This window comes from Trachypithecus francoisi, unplaced genomic scaffold (genome assembly GCF_009764315.1).
Source record: "Trachypithecus francoisi isolate TF-2019V2 unplaced genomic scaffold, Tfra_2.0 Contig00586, whole genome shotgun sequence".
Taxonomy (NCBI): domain Eukaryota; kingdom Metazoa; phylum Chordata; class Mammalia; order Primates; family Cercopithecidae; genus Trachypithecus; species Trachypithecus francoisi.
In genome coordinates, this window is record NW_022680749.1 from 6,889,786 (window position 1) to 6,904,569 (window position 14,784).

At 39.6% G+C, this 14,784-nt stretch overlaps 1 protein-coding gene across 2 annotated transcripts in view; it reads left to right on the forward strand.

The window, feature by feature from the left end:
* The window catches only part of LIPM (lipase family member M), a 31,852-nt gene that overhangs the window by 13,873 nt on the left and 3,195 nt on the right, over positions 1-14,784 (forward strand). For both annotated transcript variants that reach the window (XM_033215789.1, XM_033215781.1), the window contains 7 exons: positions 4,034-4,151; positions 8,894-9,092; positions 10,649-10,758; positions 11,203-11,339; positions 11,481-11,627; positions 12,941-13,012; positions 13,977-14,048. In XM_033215789.1, coding sequence (XP_033071680.1) covers positions 4,034-4,151; positions 8,894-9,092; positions 10,649-10,758; positions 11,203-11,339; positions 11,481-11,627; positions 12,941-13,012; positions 13,977-14,048 — 855 coding nt within the window. The remainder of the gene's footprint in view (positions 1-4,033; positions 4,152-8,893; positions 9,093-10,648; positions 10,759-11,202; positions 11,340-11,480; positions 11,628-12,940; positions 13,013-13,976; positions 14,049-14,784) is intronic.

Here is a 14,784-nt window from a genome sequence, read left to right on the forward strand (position 1 = left end):
GTAGCAGACAGAGATGATCTTCCTGGGCTCCACCCACTGGGTGTAACCAGCACCTACACTCTATTGGGCTTCAGGAGTCTGTAGACTAAAGCCCGTTGAATTAGGCTCTGCCATTAGGCAACTATGCCTGGAAAAAACAAAGTAAAATAGAAAATTCTCGTGATTGGTGTAAATTCAACAAAACAGAATAAAAGTAGTTGCGAGTTTGAACTGGTTCTGAGGTGGGAGACGGGCAGGACTTACTTTCTGGTCCCAACAGGACACAGCGAATAAACAAGCACAAACTAGCAGGCAGTGAAAAAAACCAGCAAAAACCAGCAGGTGGCCTGGAAGACATCCTCTAGTTGCCCTGGCTGCTCATTAGCATGAGACACTCCCACCAGCACCATGACAGTTTACAAATGTCATAGCAATGACCCACAAGTTACTACCCCTTTCCATGGCAACGGCCCTGAAGTTACTGCCCCTTTTCTAGAAATTTCTGAATAACCTACTCCTTAATTTGCATGAAATTAAAAGTAGTTATAAGTGGGCATAACTACAGCTGCCAATAGCCCATGCACTACTGACTCTGGGAGCACCGTCTATGAGTTAGCCCTGCTTTTCAAGGAGCAGTACCATTCAGTAAAAGATTACTGTCTAATATTACCAGCTCACCCTTGAATTCTTTCCTGGGCAAAACCAAGAGCCTTCCCAGAGTAAGCCCCAGTTTTGGAGCTCACCTGTCCTGCATAGATTTGACTCTGTATACTCATGTAATATGGATTATGGTCTATCTTATACTTCGATAAATAACTAGTTTTATGCATGTATTTTTTAAGCAAGTGTTTACTGAGCACCTACTAGGTCCATGATATTGTGCTATGCACTAAGGTTAGAGAGATTTAAGAATATTAAAAGCCCTGACTTTATGGAGCTTATAGTCCAGCAGGAAGGACAGATCCTCAATTAATCATTATAAGAGCAATGAGATAAAAGAAGAAAACATAAAATAAGGGGAACTAATGCAGAAAGCTTAGGAAAGCTTTGCTGAAGAAAGGTTTCAAAGCCTGAAATCTGAAAGATAAATAGCAGTTACTTGAGAGGGTGGTAGCAACAAGATCAGCACATAGGACAGCTAGAGCAGCTAAGAACATGCCAGATTCAAGGAGCTGAAAGCAACCTATATCTGGATGGTCTTTTAAACATTGACTTTTTTATACTATTACAAAAGCAATATATGCTCATTATAGAAAATTTTAAAAATACAAAAGAAGGCAATAGTCACCAATGTACTCTGCACCCAGAACTGCTTTGTCATGCCTTTATCTTCATTCTAAGTCTGTGAGGTTTTGTTTTCTTAAGAAGACATGTCACGTACGATTTACTATTTTCCAACATTTTTTTCTACTTAACGATGTATATCATGAAGAATTTCCCAACATTTTAAATACCCTTTCACAACATCATTTCACCTTGCTGCATTATGTTCCATTTTTTGAATAAATATTTGCCCCAGGTTGGATTCTCTGGGGGACAGACTCTGAGGCAGAATTCATACAAAAATGTTTTCTAAGGAAAATCATCATCATCACCTGTGGAAAGGAAGTAGAGAATCAGGAGTAAGGAAAGAAAGAAATCAAATCTTGATACGGGCTTCAAAACAGCCTCACTGAACTCCCTTAGGAGCTCTGGAGCTAAAACTACTCTTCAGAGATGTCCTACGTTGGGCTGAGATGACCAGGCCTTTAGACCACAAACAGGTCAGTCACTGGATGTGGCAGGAAGGGATGTGAATTTGGAGGAAGTGGCTTTCTACAGCTGAGGCCATTCCTACAGAAGATGACAGCCAAGTGTTATCTGCTGACAGCACTTCTGGTGCATGGGACCAGTCATTTATTGTCCTGCATAAACTTTCCTGCCAAGTATAGCATGTGGACCATCTTGCCACCTATAGACAACATTTGCAGCATTTGTAGTTCCTTTTCTTCTCAGATGTCCATGTCCCAATCCCTACCTCCTTGGCTCTTTTGAGCAACTTCTATTCAACCTCAAGGCCCAGTCAAATTCTTCCTCCACAAGACCTTGCCTGTCCAGCCCTGCTCATTTTGCTCCTCCTGCTCAGAATTCCTTTGCTCCTTCCTCCACTCTCATCCTTCACCCCTCATCTGATACATTACACATATCCTCTCAATAACGACTTGTCAGATTTCCTCCATTCTCATGTTTTCATATATTTATCTTATCTCCCCAAATAGTTGACAACAGTGGTTCCTGAAGGATAGCCGTCAGATCAGCAGCATCTCTTTTGCCTGGGAACTTGTATGTCCATTTTTTGGGTTCAACCCAGACCTGCTGTATCAGACTGTGAGTGGGGTCCCACAATTTGTGTTTTAACAAACCCTCTAAGTAATTCTGATGCATGCTAAAATTTGAGATACTTCTACAATTTTTTTTTTCTTTGAAATGGAGTCTCACTCTGTCACCAGTCTGGAGTGCAGTGGCATGATCTCAGCTCACTGCAACCTCTGCCTCCCAGGTTCAAGCGATTCCCCTTCCCCAGCCTCTCGAGTAGCTGGGATTACATGCATGCGCCACCACGCCCGGCTTTTTTTTTTTTTTTTTTTTTAGTAGAGATGGTGTTTCACCATGTTGGTCAGGATGAGCTCAATCTCCTGACCTCGTGATGTGCCCACCTCAGCTTCCCAAAGTGCTGGGATTACAGGTGTGAGCCACCACGCCCGGCCTATAAAATGTTAAGGTTAAGTAGACAATGGTGTCTCACATACATACATGCACACATATACACTGCATTCCATAATGCTTGGTTCATTGAGTTTTAATTATAGTGGTAGTTAATGCTTATTGAGTTCCTACTATGTCCTGGGGATTACAGTTAGTGTTATGTGTGCATTATCTTTTTGCATTTATTACAACAGTCCCATGGACTATGAACCATTAGAATTCCTAATTTACAGATGAGTGAACTGAAGCATAGGAACAGTTTAACTAAATTTTTCAAGATTATACAGCTAGTTCATATATTACTGTTAGAACCAGGGTTAAAACTCAGACAGTGGGACCCGGGAGCTTTCTCCTAATGACTATGCTTTTTTGGCCCTATATTCTACCTGGGCATGTGATGCCTGGCCTTCTTCTCTCTTGCTCTTTTTTAAAGCAGCCCCTAATGCAAATGGTTCTTTCCTTCTCTGCGTTATAACAATGGCCAAGAATAGTGAGGATGCTTAGAAGGTATTTGCAGCTGCAAATTTTCCAGAGTGTCTACATGTAACTACCGTGTAGAATAAGGATTCTTAACCAGGGGTTTGTATATAGGCAACAAGATATCTAAAACTCCTGAAATTGAATGCAAAACCATGTTTTTGTATCCACTGTATATCCATTTTTATAGTTCTCCTCAAATTCACAGAGGGAACTTTAACCTGAAAATGTTAGGAATCAATGCTCTTGAGTCTGTGGTTTTAGAACTGGAAAGAATCTTAGGAAATGCATGACCCAGGAATGCTCATAAGCTGTCCTGGAACAGGTGTCCCACTGGCTGCTTTAGAACCACCTGATCTGTAACCTGAAGTGGGCTCAAGACTCTGTATGTTACAATGCCCAGATGATTCTGATGCACAACAAGGTTTTGGAATCAGGGTTCCGGTCCAGTGGTTCTCAAACATTAGGGTACATCACAATTCCCTAAAGAGCTTGAGACACAAACTGCTGTGCCCAATCCTCCGAGTTCCTGATTCAGTAGGTTTGGTTGGAACCTGATAATTTGCATATCTAACAGATTAGTCCAAGTGATGCTGATGCCTTTGTCCCAGGGCCCATACTTTGAGATCCATAATTCTAGTCCAGTTTCCATATTAAGACAAAGAAAGTAAGGACTAGAGAGGGTTGGCAGATTTTTCTAAGATAACATGATTAGCTTGGGAAAAGCAAGGACCTTGAGTTTTACAGCATCAAGGAATCTACTCTTACTTTTGATCATTGAGAACATAGCCACAGAGAACTGAACTCAAAAGAAATTGTGCTTTTTCCATAGAGCGAAATCATACAACATCAAGGCTATCCCTGTGAGGAATATGAAGTCACAACTGAAGATGGGTATATCCTTTCTGTTAACCGGATTCCTCGAGGCCTAGCGCAACCTAAGAAGACAGGTATGGGTCATGCCATGTCACCGCAACACAGCAGTCTTCTCTGCAGTTACGACTTCCTTGTGATTTGAATGTAGAAGAGAGCCTGGGTTCTTAGTGCAGACTGACGTCCATTGTTCAGGTCAAAGGATGGTGTCAGTTTCCCCATAATCTCCATCACCACCACCATATCCCTCCCCACTGCCACTAATTATCTCAATTAAACATAGTGTTTGCTTTTCAAAACACACCTTCAAGAAAAGTTCATTTCTTGACTTATTTTAGCACCTAACCCATTCCCCAAAACCCCTCCTATGTAGACATTCTAGAATATTTACTGACATTTCCTTGAACAGACCATACCAACCTCTGCTTATGAAGAATTCAAGCTTTATTATGGCACCGGGTGCCCACTCCTATACTCTGTATTCCTCATCTAAAGAGCACTTAAAATATTTAAGATGTTGCCTAGCTTTTTACTAAGGGCTTTTGAAAAACAAAAGTTCTATACATACATTTTATTTTATTTTATTATTTTATTTTATTTTGAGGTGGAGTTTCGCTCTTGTTGCCTAGGCTGGAGTACAGTGGTGCGATCTCGGCTCACGGCAACCTCTGCCTCCCAAGTTCAAGCAATTCTCCTGCTTCAGCCTCCCCGGTAGCTGCGATTACAGGCATGCACCACCACGCCCAGCTAATTTTTGTATTTTTAGTAGAGACAGGGTTTCTCCGTGTTGGTCAGGCTGGTCCTGAAATCCTGACCTCAGGTGGTCTGCCTGTCTCAGCCTCCCAAAGTGCTGGGATTACAGGCATGAGCTACTGCACCTGGCCTACATGTACATTTTAAATGTTTGATATGTTTCCATAGTTCATACAATTCCACACTTTTGTATGTGGGATTTTCAGCTATTGTTATCTTTTTAAACATTTGTCTTCATTACTAAAATATGAATATTTTTCATTCTATTTGGCTGGATTCTTTTTAATATTCTAGCAGTAGGTTTATAGTAGCAACTATATTGTCTTTTATGTGTACAGATAATATAATTTCTTGTGTTATTTTGATATGGCAGATACACTGATAAGCGCTTTATTTGTATTAGTCTCATTTAATTTTCACAATTACCCTAAGAAACTGCTACTCATATATGTTAAGTAACTTACCCAAAAAGTCTGTGCTAGTGCTTGCTAGTGAGGTGTAAAACCTGCACTCAAATAAAATCTCTCTCTGCCATTATAGCCCATGTTCTTAACTAGGACCAGAAAATGCTGGACAAATGCTATTGGGCTTTGGTGTAAAGAAACTTTGGGGTTCTGTTTTACTCTAATTTGTACTTGTGTAGCTTTTTGAAAACTTTTTTTTTTCTTACTAGTTGCACAGCTGTGCCTTATACATGTCTAGCATGTGCCTTAAGCATCTTTGAACTTAAATTTCTTCCTCTGGACCACTGTTTCATCAGATGTCTATGCAGTTTGCTTTGGCCCTTCTTTCGGCCGACTTTATCAGAGTTCTTCCTTGGCCACCCTATTCAAAATTGCAGCTCTTTGCTACCTATTGAGTTCTAGCCCCTTACCCTGCTTACTTTTCCATATCACACTTACCATCACCTGATATAATAGATATTTTCATGTTTGTATATCATCTGTCTCCCCCCAATCAAAGGGTAAACTCAATGAGAGCAGAGACATCATTTGCTTTGCTCAAGGCTAGAACCAGTAACTAAATGAGTGCTGAGCACATTCTGATGCTAATAAATATTTGTGAGATGAATTATAGATTTTGTATAAATAAATGAAGAGCCTGGGGACATGGCCCCACGAATCCCAGGGGAGTGGGCAAAGCACAGTTCTTCCAAGCAATCAAGTGACTTAGCAATTATTAGGCATGGGGGTCATCTGTAGCCTCTATTCATGGATGGAATTTGTTTTCTTACATCCTGTTGATTCAGACTGTTCACACATTGCCCAGGTGTTTGAGGTTCAAGGAATCTGGCTCCTTGGTCCAGCTGGTGCAGAATACTTCTCACTAGTGGCCAGTGTTGCTGGCATGTGCCTCTTCAGAGGCAATCTCCCGTATCAAAAAAAAAAAAAAAAAAAAAGAGTTTTTCACCAACTTTTCAAAAAGAGAGCCAATGAAATTCATACTGAAAACAACTGAAAAAATGTTTACTGAAAAGCTTATAGCTTGTGGAAGCGGCCTTTTTATCTTTATCAAAGGATCTTAGTTGGCTTCAACATCGAGAAAGAAAATAGGCTGGGCCATCCTCAGAAATGACAGCTGTCTAGCCCTTACATACTCACCTGCTGGCTGTAATTTAAATAGAAGACCTAGGGGATGTTTGAAATGATATAAATGAGCCAGTCCTCTTGTTAGGGGAATCACAAGAACAAACTATATGGCTAAGTAGAACCAAGGAGACCGTAACCATGGGAAATGCCCTAAAGACTCTCACGGGGAGCATTGATCACCTTGGTTTGAGTGTCCTGTGTTAACACAGCTGAGGTCACCTCCCTGAGAGCTAAGAGGATGAACTAAACGACCAGACATCAAGGAAAACCTAAAATAACACCGAGTTCCTTTCTCCTGGCCCTTCACTAACAGTCCACAGTGACCTACACATTCTCTCCCTTGAGAGATAAAATGAGGCAGATTGGAATTCATGAAGACTGTCAAGATGCTGGATGAGTTTAGTGTAGAAGGGCTTTTGTCCTACAGGGAGACTGCAAGTGTGTTTGGTACCCCTTTACAGCAATAATAACAAAAGCTACCCATCTGATCTGAAGTCGGGCAGCATGCTGAGTGCTTAATGCACAGTACCTCATTTACCCCTCCCCTGCCAAAATCCTGTGAGGTGGGCAATTATCCTCATTTTGCTAATGAGGACGCTGCAGCTCAGAAAGTCACTTGCTTTAGAGAATTATAACAATAATAATGAAAGCAATAAAGCTGTTTTTTACTACAGGTGTCTTCTAAGCTATATTGTGGTGTGGATATTGCACTCATGATTTGATTTAATTTGCACGAGTCCCGTTGAGGGCATGATGTATTATTTCCTCCTAATAGGGCAGCACTTTATTAATCTTTCAGTCAAATGTGCTAATGACAAAATGATATATATGCCTTAATTTATTGAACACGTTAGAATTCTTAAAACCCTTCATCCTTCTCTATTCTCTACTGATATTCTTGTAATTCTTTATTTTGATGTAATTTCCAATTTATGCAAAAGTTCTGGAAATAGTACAAGGGACTTCCATATACCGTTTGCCCTAATTTACCAAGTGTTTACAGTTTTACCTCATTTATTTTATCATTATCTCTCGCCCATCTCTTACGTGTATCTTAATGCTTTTTCCAAAACCTTTGATGGTAAATTTGAGACATACATCATGCCTATTTGCCCCTAAGTAACTTCAGCGAGTATTTTCTAAGAACAAGAGTATTCTCTTCTATAACTGCAATACATTTATCAAAGTTAGAAAACAAACATTGATTGACATTAGTATTTAATTCATAGTCTATATTCAAATTTTGTCAATTGTCCCAAAGTCCTTTATAGCTGTTTTCCCTCCTCCGGTCCATAATCTAATCCAGGATCATTTACTACATTTGGCCATCAAGTCTGTTTCCTTCATAAACAATTTCTAAGGTTTTGTCTTTTTGATTTTTGCATTTTTGAAGAGTTTTGGACAGGGATTTAATTTGCTTTATCTGATGTTTCTTCATGGTGTGTGTGATTCAAGTTATATGTTTTTGGCAGGAATAACACAAAAGTGAAGTCAGATCTTTCTTGGTTCATCATATTATGAAGCAAATAATGTTGGCTTGTTCCAATACTGATAATAACTAATGACTTTGTTAAAGTGGTATCTGACAGGTTTTTCTAAAGTTAGTATTTTTCCTTTTGTAATTAACAAATAAGTCGTGGGAAGATATTTTCAGGATATGTAATATTCTGTCTTTAAACTTTTACTCACTAATTTTAACATTCACTGATAATTTCAATCTTTCTGAATTTGTTAGTTGGAATTATACTGTAAATCAATGTTTTGTATTTACTAAATGGCATGTATTTACTAAATGGCATTCTGTAAATAAGAGCTTTTCCTTCCAATTATTTATTTGTTCATTTATTTATTGGTCTGTACATGGACTCGAGCATTCTTATTCAATGGGATATAATTCTTTACTATAATTATTTATTTTGATGCTCAATATTTTTGTATTTGAACAGTGGGAGCTCCTTCAAGCTGGCTTGTGGATCCTTTTGACAAGGTCTCTTAATCACTAAACCATTTATATATAGAGAGAGATATAGATATAGACAGTGTGTGTATATATATGGTGTGTGTATATGTTATATATATGGTGTGTGTATATATATGGTGTATATATACAGCTTAATAATCATACTATACCATCTACTGGGGCACTTTCAATATTTCTGAAGAGCCCAGACAAGTCTGATAATAATTACACAAAACTAACAATAGAAGTTAAACTTTATAGATTCTTTTTCTGCCGGGCAACATGCCATCCATTCCTTGTGCTCTATTTTATTAAAGCATAACACAAATCTTATTTTACTGATGAAGAAATCAGGACACATAACAAAGGTTAAGTAATTGGCCAAGATAACTAAGCTAGCAAGCAGCTGAATCAAGATCTGAACACAGGTTTGTTTGATCTGAAAGCTCTTATTCATTACTGGATAACAAGAAAGGGAGAGAACATTTCACACAGTTGAAATTGTCTCCTTTTGCAGGTTCCAGGCCTGTGGTGTTACTGCAGCATGGCCTAGTTGGAGGCGCTAGCAACTGGATTTCCAACCTGCCCAATAATAGCCTGGGCTTCATTCTGGCAGATGCTGGTTTTGACGTGTGGATGGGGAACAGCAGGGGGAATGCCTGGTCTCGAAAACACAAGACCCTCTCCATAGACCAAGATGAGTTCTGGGCTTTCAGGTACATGAAAATCTTGAGAATGGAGGTAGACATGTCTGCCTTTCAAAAAAATAGGTAAAAAATTATGGCTTCTAGTATTTGGTTGATTTATTTTGGTTAAGTCATCATTATCTTAACATGATATCCCCCAATTTTCTTGATTAACTAGTAATTCCTTGGTTGAAGTAGTGAGGAATGCTGAGTTTCCCATGTAGAAGGTTGGGTCTAGCTAATAGGGTGAGAATGGTGATTGGTGTCAGGTGATTGAGATTGGAATGAGAGAAGTGTAGATCCATTTCCTTGTACGGGGGTAATAGTATAATAGTACTCTAGAAGGAGAAGAGACCAGGCAGCATTAAAAAAAAGAAAGGAAATTATTAAGCCTAGTGTGTTAGTCCGTTTTCACACTGCTGTAAAGAACTGCCCGAGACTGGGTAATTTATAAAGTAAAGAGTTTTAATTTACTCACAGTTTAGCGTGGTTGAGGAGGCCTCAGGAAACTTATGATCATGGCAGAAGGTGAAGGGGAAGCAAGGCACCCTTTTCACAAGGCTGCAGCAAGAAGTGCTGAGCAAAAGGGGGAAGACCCCTTTATAAAACCATCAGATCTTATGAGAACTCACTCACTAGCACGAGAACAGCATGGGGGAAACCACGCCCATGATTCAACTACCTCCACCTGGTCTCTCCCTTGACATGTGGGGATTACGGGGATTATGGGGATTACAATTCAAGATGAGATTTGTGTGGGAACACAAAACCTAACCATATCACCTAGGGACCATTGATCTGACACATCTCTCATGCTCGTACAAAAGATGTTTAATGCTTTTATTTAAATTACCTATTGATGTTCAACTCACTTTTTTTTTTTTTTTTTTTTTTTTTTGAGACGGAGTCTTGCTCTGTCGCCCGGGCTGGAGTGCAGTGGCCGGATCTCAGCTCACTGCAAGCTCCGCCTCCCGGGTTCACGCCATTCTCCTGCCTCAGCCTCCCGAGTAGCTGGGACTACAGACGCCCGCCACCTCGCCCGGCTAGTTTTTTGTATTTTTTAGTAGAGACGGGGTTTCACAGTGTTAGCCAGGATGGTCTCGATCTCCTGACCTCGTGATCCGCCCGCCTCGGCCTCCCAAAGTGCTGGGATTACAGGCTTGAGCCACCGCGCCCGGCCCTCAACTCACTTTTTATACCTATCAGAGAAGGGCCACTTCAACATCTTTATAACTATTCCTGTAAATGAATCTGCATAGCCCTGTGCTGTTCTGCTTAACAGTAGAACAGGACACTTCCACTAGGAGTTGGGTTATGTGCTCAGTAAATATTAGCTGAAGATGATTATTGCTGTATGACAACATCTTGAGAAAACAGCAGTTCGCTGACAGCCTGTAACTCCAGAGACACCCATGCACCACAGGTTTGAAAGAAATCCATTCTGAGTGTTGTGAGGAACACAGTAACAAGCATTCAGGGTTGATAACTCAAGGGCTTGTTTGTAAACCCGGCGGCGGGGGGGTGGGGGTGCTTTTGTTGGTTTCTGATTATAACTTTTCATATAACTTTGTCTTTTCCCCTTGTAGTTATGATGAGATGGCTAGGTTTGACCTTCCTGCAGTGATAAACTTTATTTTGCAGAAAACGGGCCAGGAAAAGATCTATTATGTCGGCTATTCACAGGGCACCACCATGGGTAGGTTCAAAGAAAAGCAGGTTTGTATACTCAGAAGAAATGTGAGCATACGACGCAAGCTATCCCTGAAATCAGTCACCTTGTGCTTCCTTCAGACCTGGTCTTGTCATCTTCAGATTCATGTAGTCCCCAGCAATGTGTCTAGCATATACACACATGCGCTAGATATAGCATATCTCTGTGCTATATGTGTCTAGATATAGCATATCTCTCAATATAAACATTTTCTCAAAGCCAATGTCATTATATTCAATTATTTATTTAACTCATTGAGCACCTACTACTTGAAAGCAAATATGCTGGCGTCATAAGGACCTTATAATTTTATAGGAGAGGTAAGATACAAATACATTTTTATTGAAATATCTTGTTAAAAGCAAAATAAATATTTTATGAGTTCTAAAAATATTCAGTATTCATGTTGATATATTTCTTCTTTTGTAGGCTTTATTGCATTTTCCACCATGCCAGAGCTGGCTCAGAAAATCAAAATGTATTTTGCTTTAGCACCCGTAGCCACTGTTAAGCATGCAAAAAGCCCTGGGACCAAATTTTTGTTGCTGCCAGATATGATGATCAAGGTATGTGACTCCTCAGAAAATTTCCTATATACATAGAAAAATCTTCTAGCCCAATTTCCTAAAACATAAACTTTTAAAATTACAGTCACATTTTTTCTGTCTGTCATGTAATGACTACTATGTCACTTCATGTTTTTACAGGGATTGTTTGGCAAAAAAGAATTTCTGTATCAGACCAGATTTCTCAGACAGCTTGTTATTTACCTTTGTGGCCAGGTGATTCTTGATCAGATTTGTAGTAATGTCATGTTACTTCTGGGTGGATTCAACACCAACAATATGAATATGGTAAGTGGGAGCCTAGTAAATTCCCAGAGTCCCAGCATAAAGCTGGGAGGCATATGGCTCACCCCTGGAGGGAGAGCTAATGCCAGTGAAGACTCATAGTAATGATATATTCCCAGTAACTCAGTTCTCTCCAAACTGTAAGGAAATAAGGGAAATGCTTCATTATGGACTGAAACAAGGTTAACATAAGGGCATTGCTAGATATTAAATCACAGACTATAGATGGAAGAGGTCTGAAAGCGGCTTTACTACAGTGAATTAAATTAAAAAGCACGATTAGCATGTGTTACACAACAGAGAGAACTGTCATGCATCATCCATCTCTACCCTCCACTGGGGTCCTGTAGGTTTGTAGTTTAAGTTCTTTGATGGAACATCAGGGACCTTTATTTTGGCTTAGGCTACCAGTTGGTGTCACTGGCTGGATTCCCTAGGAAGCATACTCTGAGATGGAGATTAATGTGAGCAATGATTTGGGTTCTGCTCTAGGGATAATGCCTAGAGAAGGAAAAGAAACAGGATTAGGTAGATGAAAAAGTCAAGTAGTGATGCAGTCTCAATAGGAGCCTTCGTTGATCTTGCAGGGATTTGTGAAGATAGGATGACCCTTCAGAACCATCTCAAGTTAGGAAGAGAGGGCTGAGTCTTTATACACCATGTCAATCAGTCATTTAATGTTGCCACACCAGTAACAGGGGAGCACTGGGCAATGTATCTCCCTACAATTGGAGCAATCCTCAAAGCAGGCTGAGAGTGGAGGGCTGTTTGCCAGCAGCACTGCCAGCAGCTGGGGCATCATTTCTTTAATTCTGGAGATTTTTTCTTCTTTTTTAAGATTAATAATTTGATTTATAGTAACCATTTGATAAGCATATATTACATACTAGGTTAATTTGTAACCTATACCAAGCCTATGAGTGTTATTAACATCCCCACTTTGCCGATTAGTGTACTAAGATTTAGTGGATTAAATGACTCACCCAAATTCACCTAAAAATTAAACTGCAGAGCTAGGATTTGAATACAGGCCCAATACCAGAGCCCTCATCCTAAATATCACTAGTAAATTTTTTTTTAAGTAGAGGCCAGATCTCTGATAAGAAGCTATTCTCAGATGAAAAATACCAGTGTCTGGCAATACATTTAGTGACATTTTATTTATGTGCATGTACATATTTTTGTTTCATAGATAATTGCTGATAATTTAATAACGTTCCCATTTCTTGGTCTGACACCCAGGAGATTTGGTCTTGATGGGGTATACATCTTGTGAGTTTTTCTATGTCCCCCAAAATACTCATGCTTTGTTACAGAGCCGAGCAAATGTATATGTTGCCCACACTCTTGCCGGAACATCTGTGCAAAATATTCTACACTGGAGCCAGGTAAGAATGTTGAATTTGCAGTCTTTGCTAAATGTCCTTTCATATTTTGTATAGAATAGTCAAAGGACACCCTTTAGATAGCCCAGGGATTATTTCACACTTATTCTAAGATGAAATGCGATATTGTCGATGCTATTTTGATGGAAAATTTGATCTAGATCACTGAAACTTTTCAAGAAATGGGAAGAAAGGACAGAAGTAGCCTAAGGACTTCTTTAGATCTTAAAAGTATGAATTTAGATGATCCAAGTGAGACTTCTCTCTATCTTTAGACACCTCAAAGATGTGGCTGGACAGAATTATGTTTCTACATCTTCTCTTCAGCTTCTCCAACAATACAGTCAACTAGAAACAAAAATGCTAATGTGGGGTCTGTCGAAAGAGATATTCACAGGAGTCCTTCACACTGCAAACTTTACCTGCAATTACAGGAAACACACACCTCTGTGTGTCTATGTGGTGTGTGTGACAGAGAGAGGGACGGGGGAAGGAGAGAGTTCTCTCTGTTGAAGGGTGGAGAGAGAGACGGGGGGGGCAGAGAGAGAGAGAGAGAGCGAGAGAGCGCAATTGTGCCTTCAAAACCAGAGAAGAATTCTAAGTTGGATTAAATTTTGGTTGCTATCTTCCAGGATCACTACATTGCACAATTCCAGGGCACAATGCCCCATTGTAGCCCACAGAGTTGTGGAGGATACCCACTCACATTAGCTACAATGAGTATGCACTTCCTGGAGTTGATAATGCAATGATTAAGAATTTATGTAGTCCCTCTTTCTTCTCAAAAGGCCTCATTCTTGTCTTACCATTTTCCTGAGACGCTTATCCCAATGTTGAACGGAAGAGCAGCTCAGCCTTTGCTCCCTGCTTCCCTCACGAGTGCACACTGGGTAGCACATTTCCACCACCCCACCACGCTTATCCACTGAGACATTGGAATACCTTGCAAATTTTTGTTTCCTTTTAGGCAGTGAATTCTGGTGAACTTCGGGCATTTGACTGGGGGAGCGAGACCAAAAATCTGGAAAAATGCAATCAGGTAAGAGAATCAAATAGACCATCTGCTGAAAATATATACATTGGAAATGTATGACAGGGAAGTTATAATGACAGTTTATTCTAGATACGGGAATAAAATGTGAAAATTTAGGCAGAAAATAATAGTTCATGTTTGACTCCATTTGAAAATGGTTAAGTTCACAGTTTAGCCAAGAAAACTGTCTGCTTTTACAATGGAGTAGGAGGCCTTTTTTGCTGAGGCTGTCTCCCTGAACAAGGTACTGGGCTTCTCGGGAGCAAGATGAAGTAGATTTAGTCAAGAGAAGAGTGCAGTCTATGGTAGACACTAAAAGGATTATTTTAGAATAAAACAAATGGAATGGTGGCAGTAAGTTTGTTTTATAGCACAGTAAAAAGAACATTAAATGGCAAGTCAGGATTGCTGTATAAGTTTTGCTTCTGCACTATAAACTTCTGTAACAGGAGCTAGGCTGCTTTAATTTTTCAGGCTTCGATTTCTTTACCTTTAAAATAAAAATTTTGGGCTTAGAAAGCCCATAAGCATTCTCCCTGGTTATACTTTCAATGAATCTGTAATTTGCAAGTTAAATTTTTTAAATGTTATTACATTACTCAAGAAAATATGTAGCTAATGCTGTGAACTAAAATTAGATATCAAAGTGTGGAGCTTCAGAATTGCGTAGGTATGCCCTTTAGAACATAAAATCTTCTGAAGATTTTTGGTAATCATGTGTGTGAATGTAAATAAGTATTTA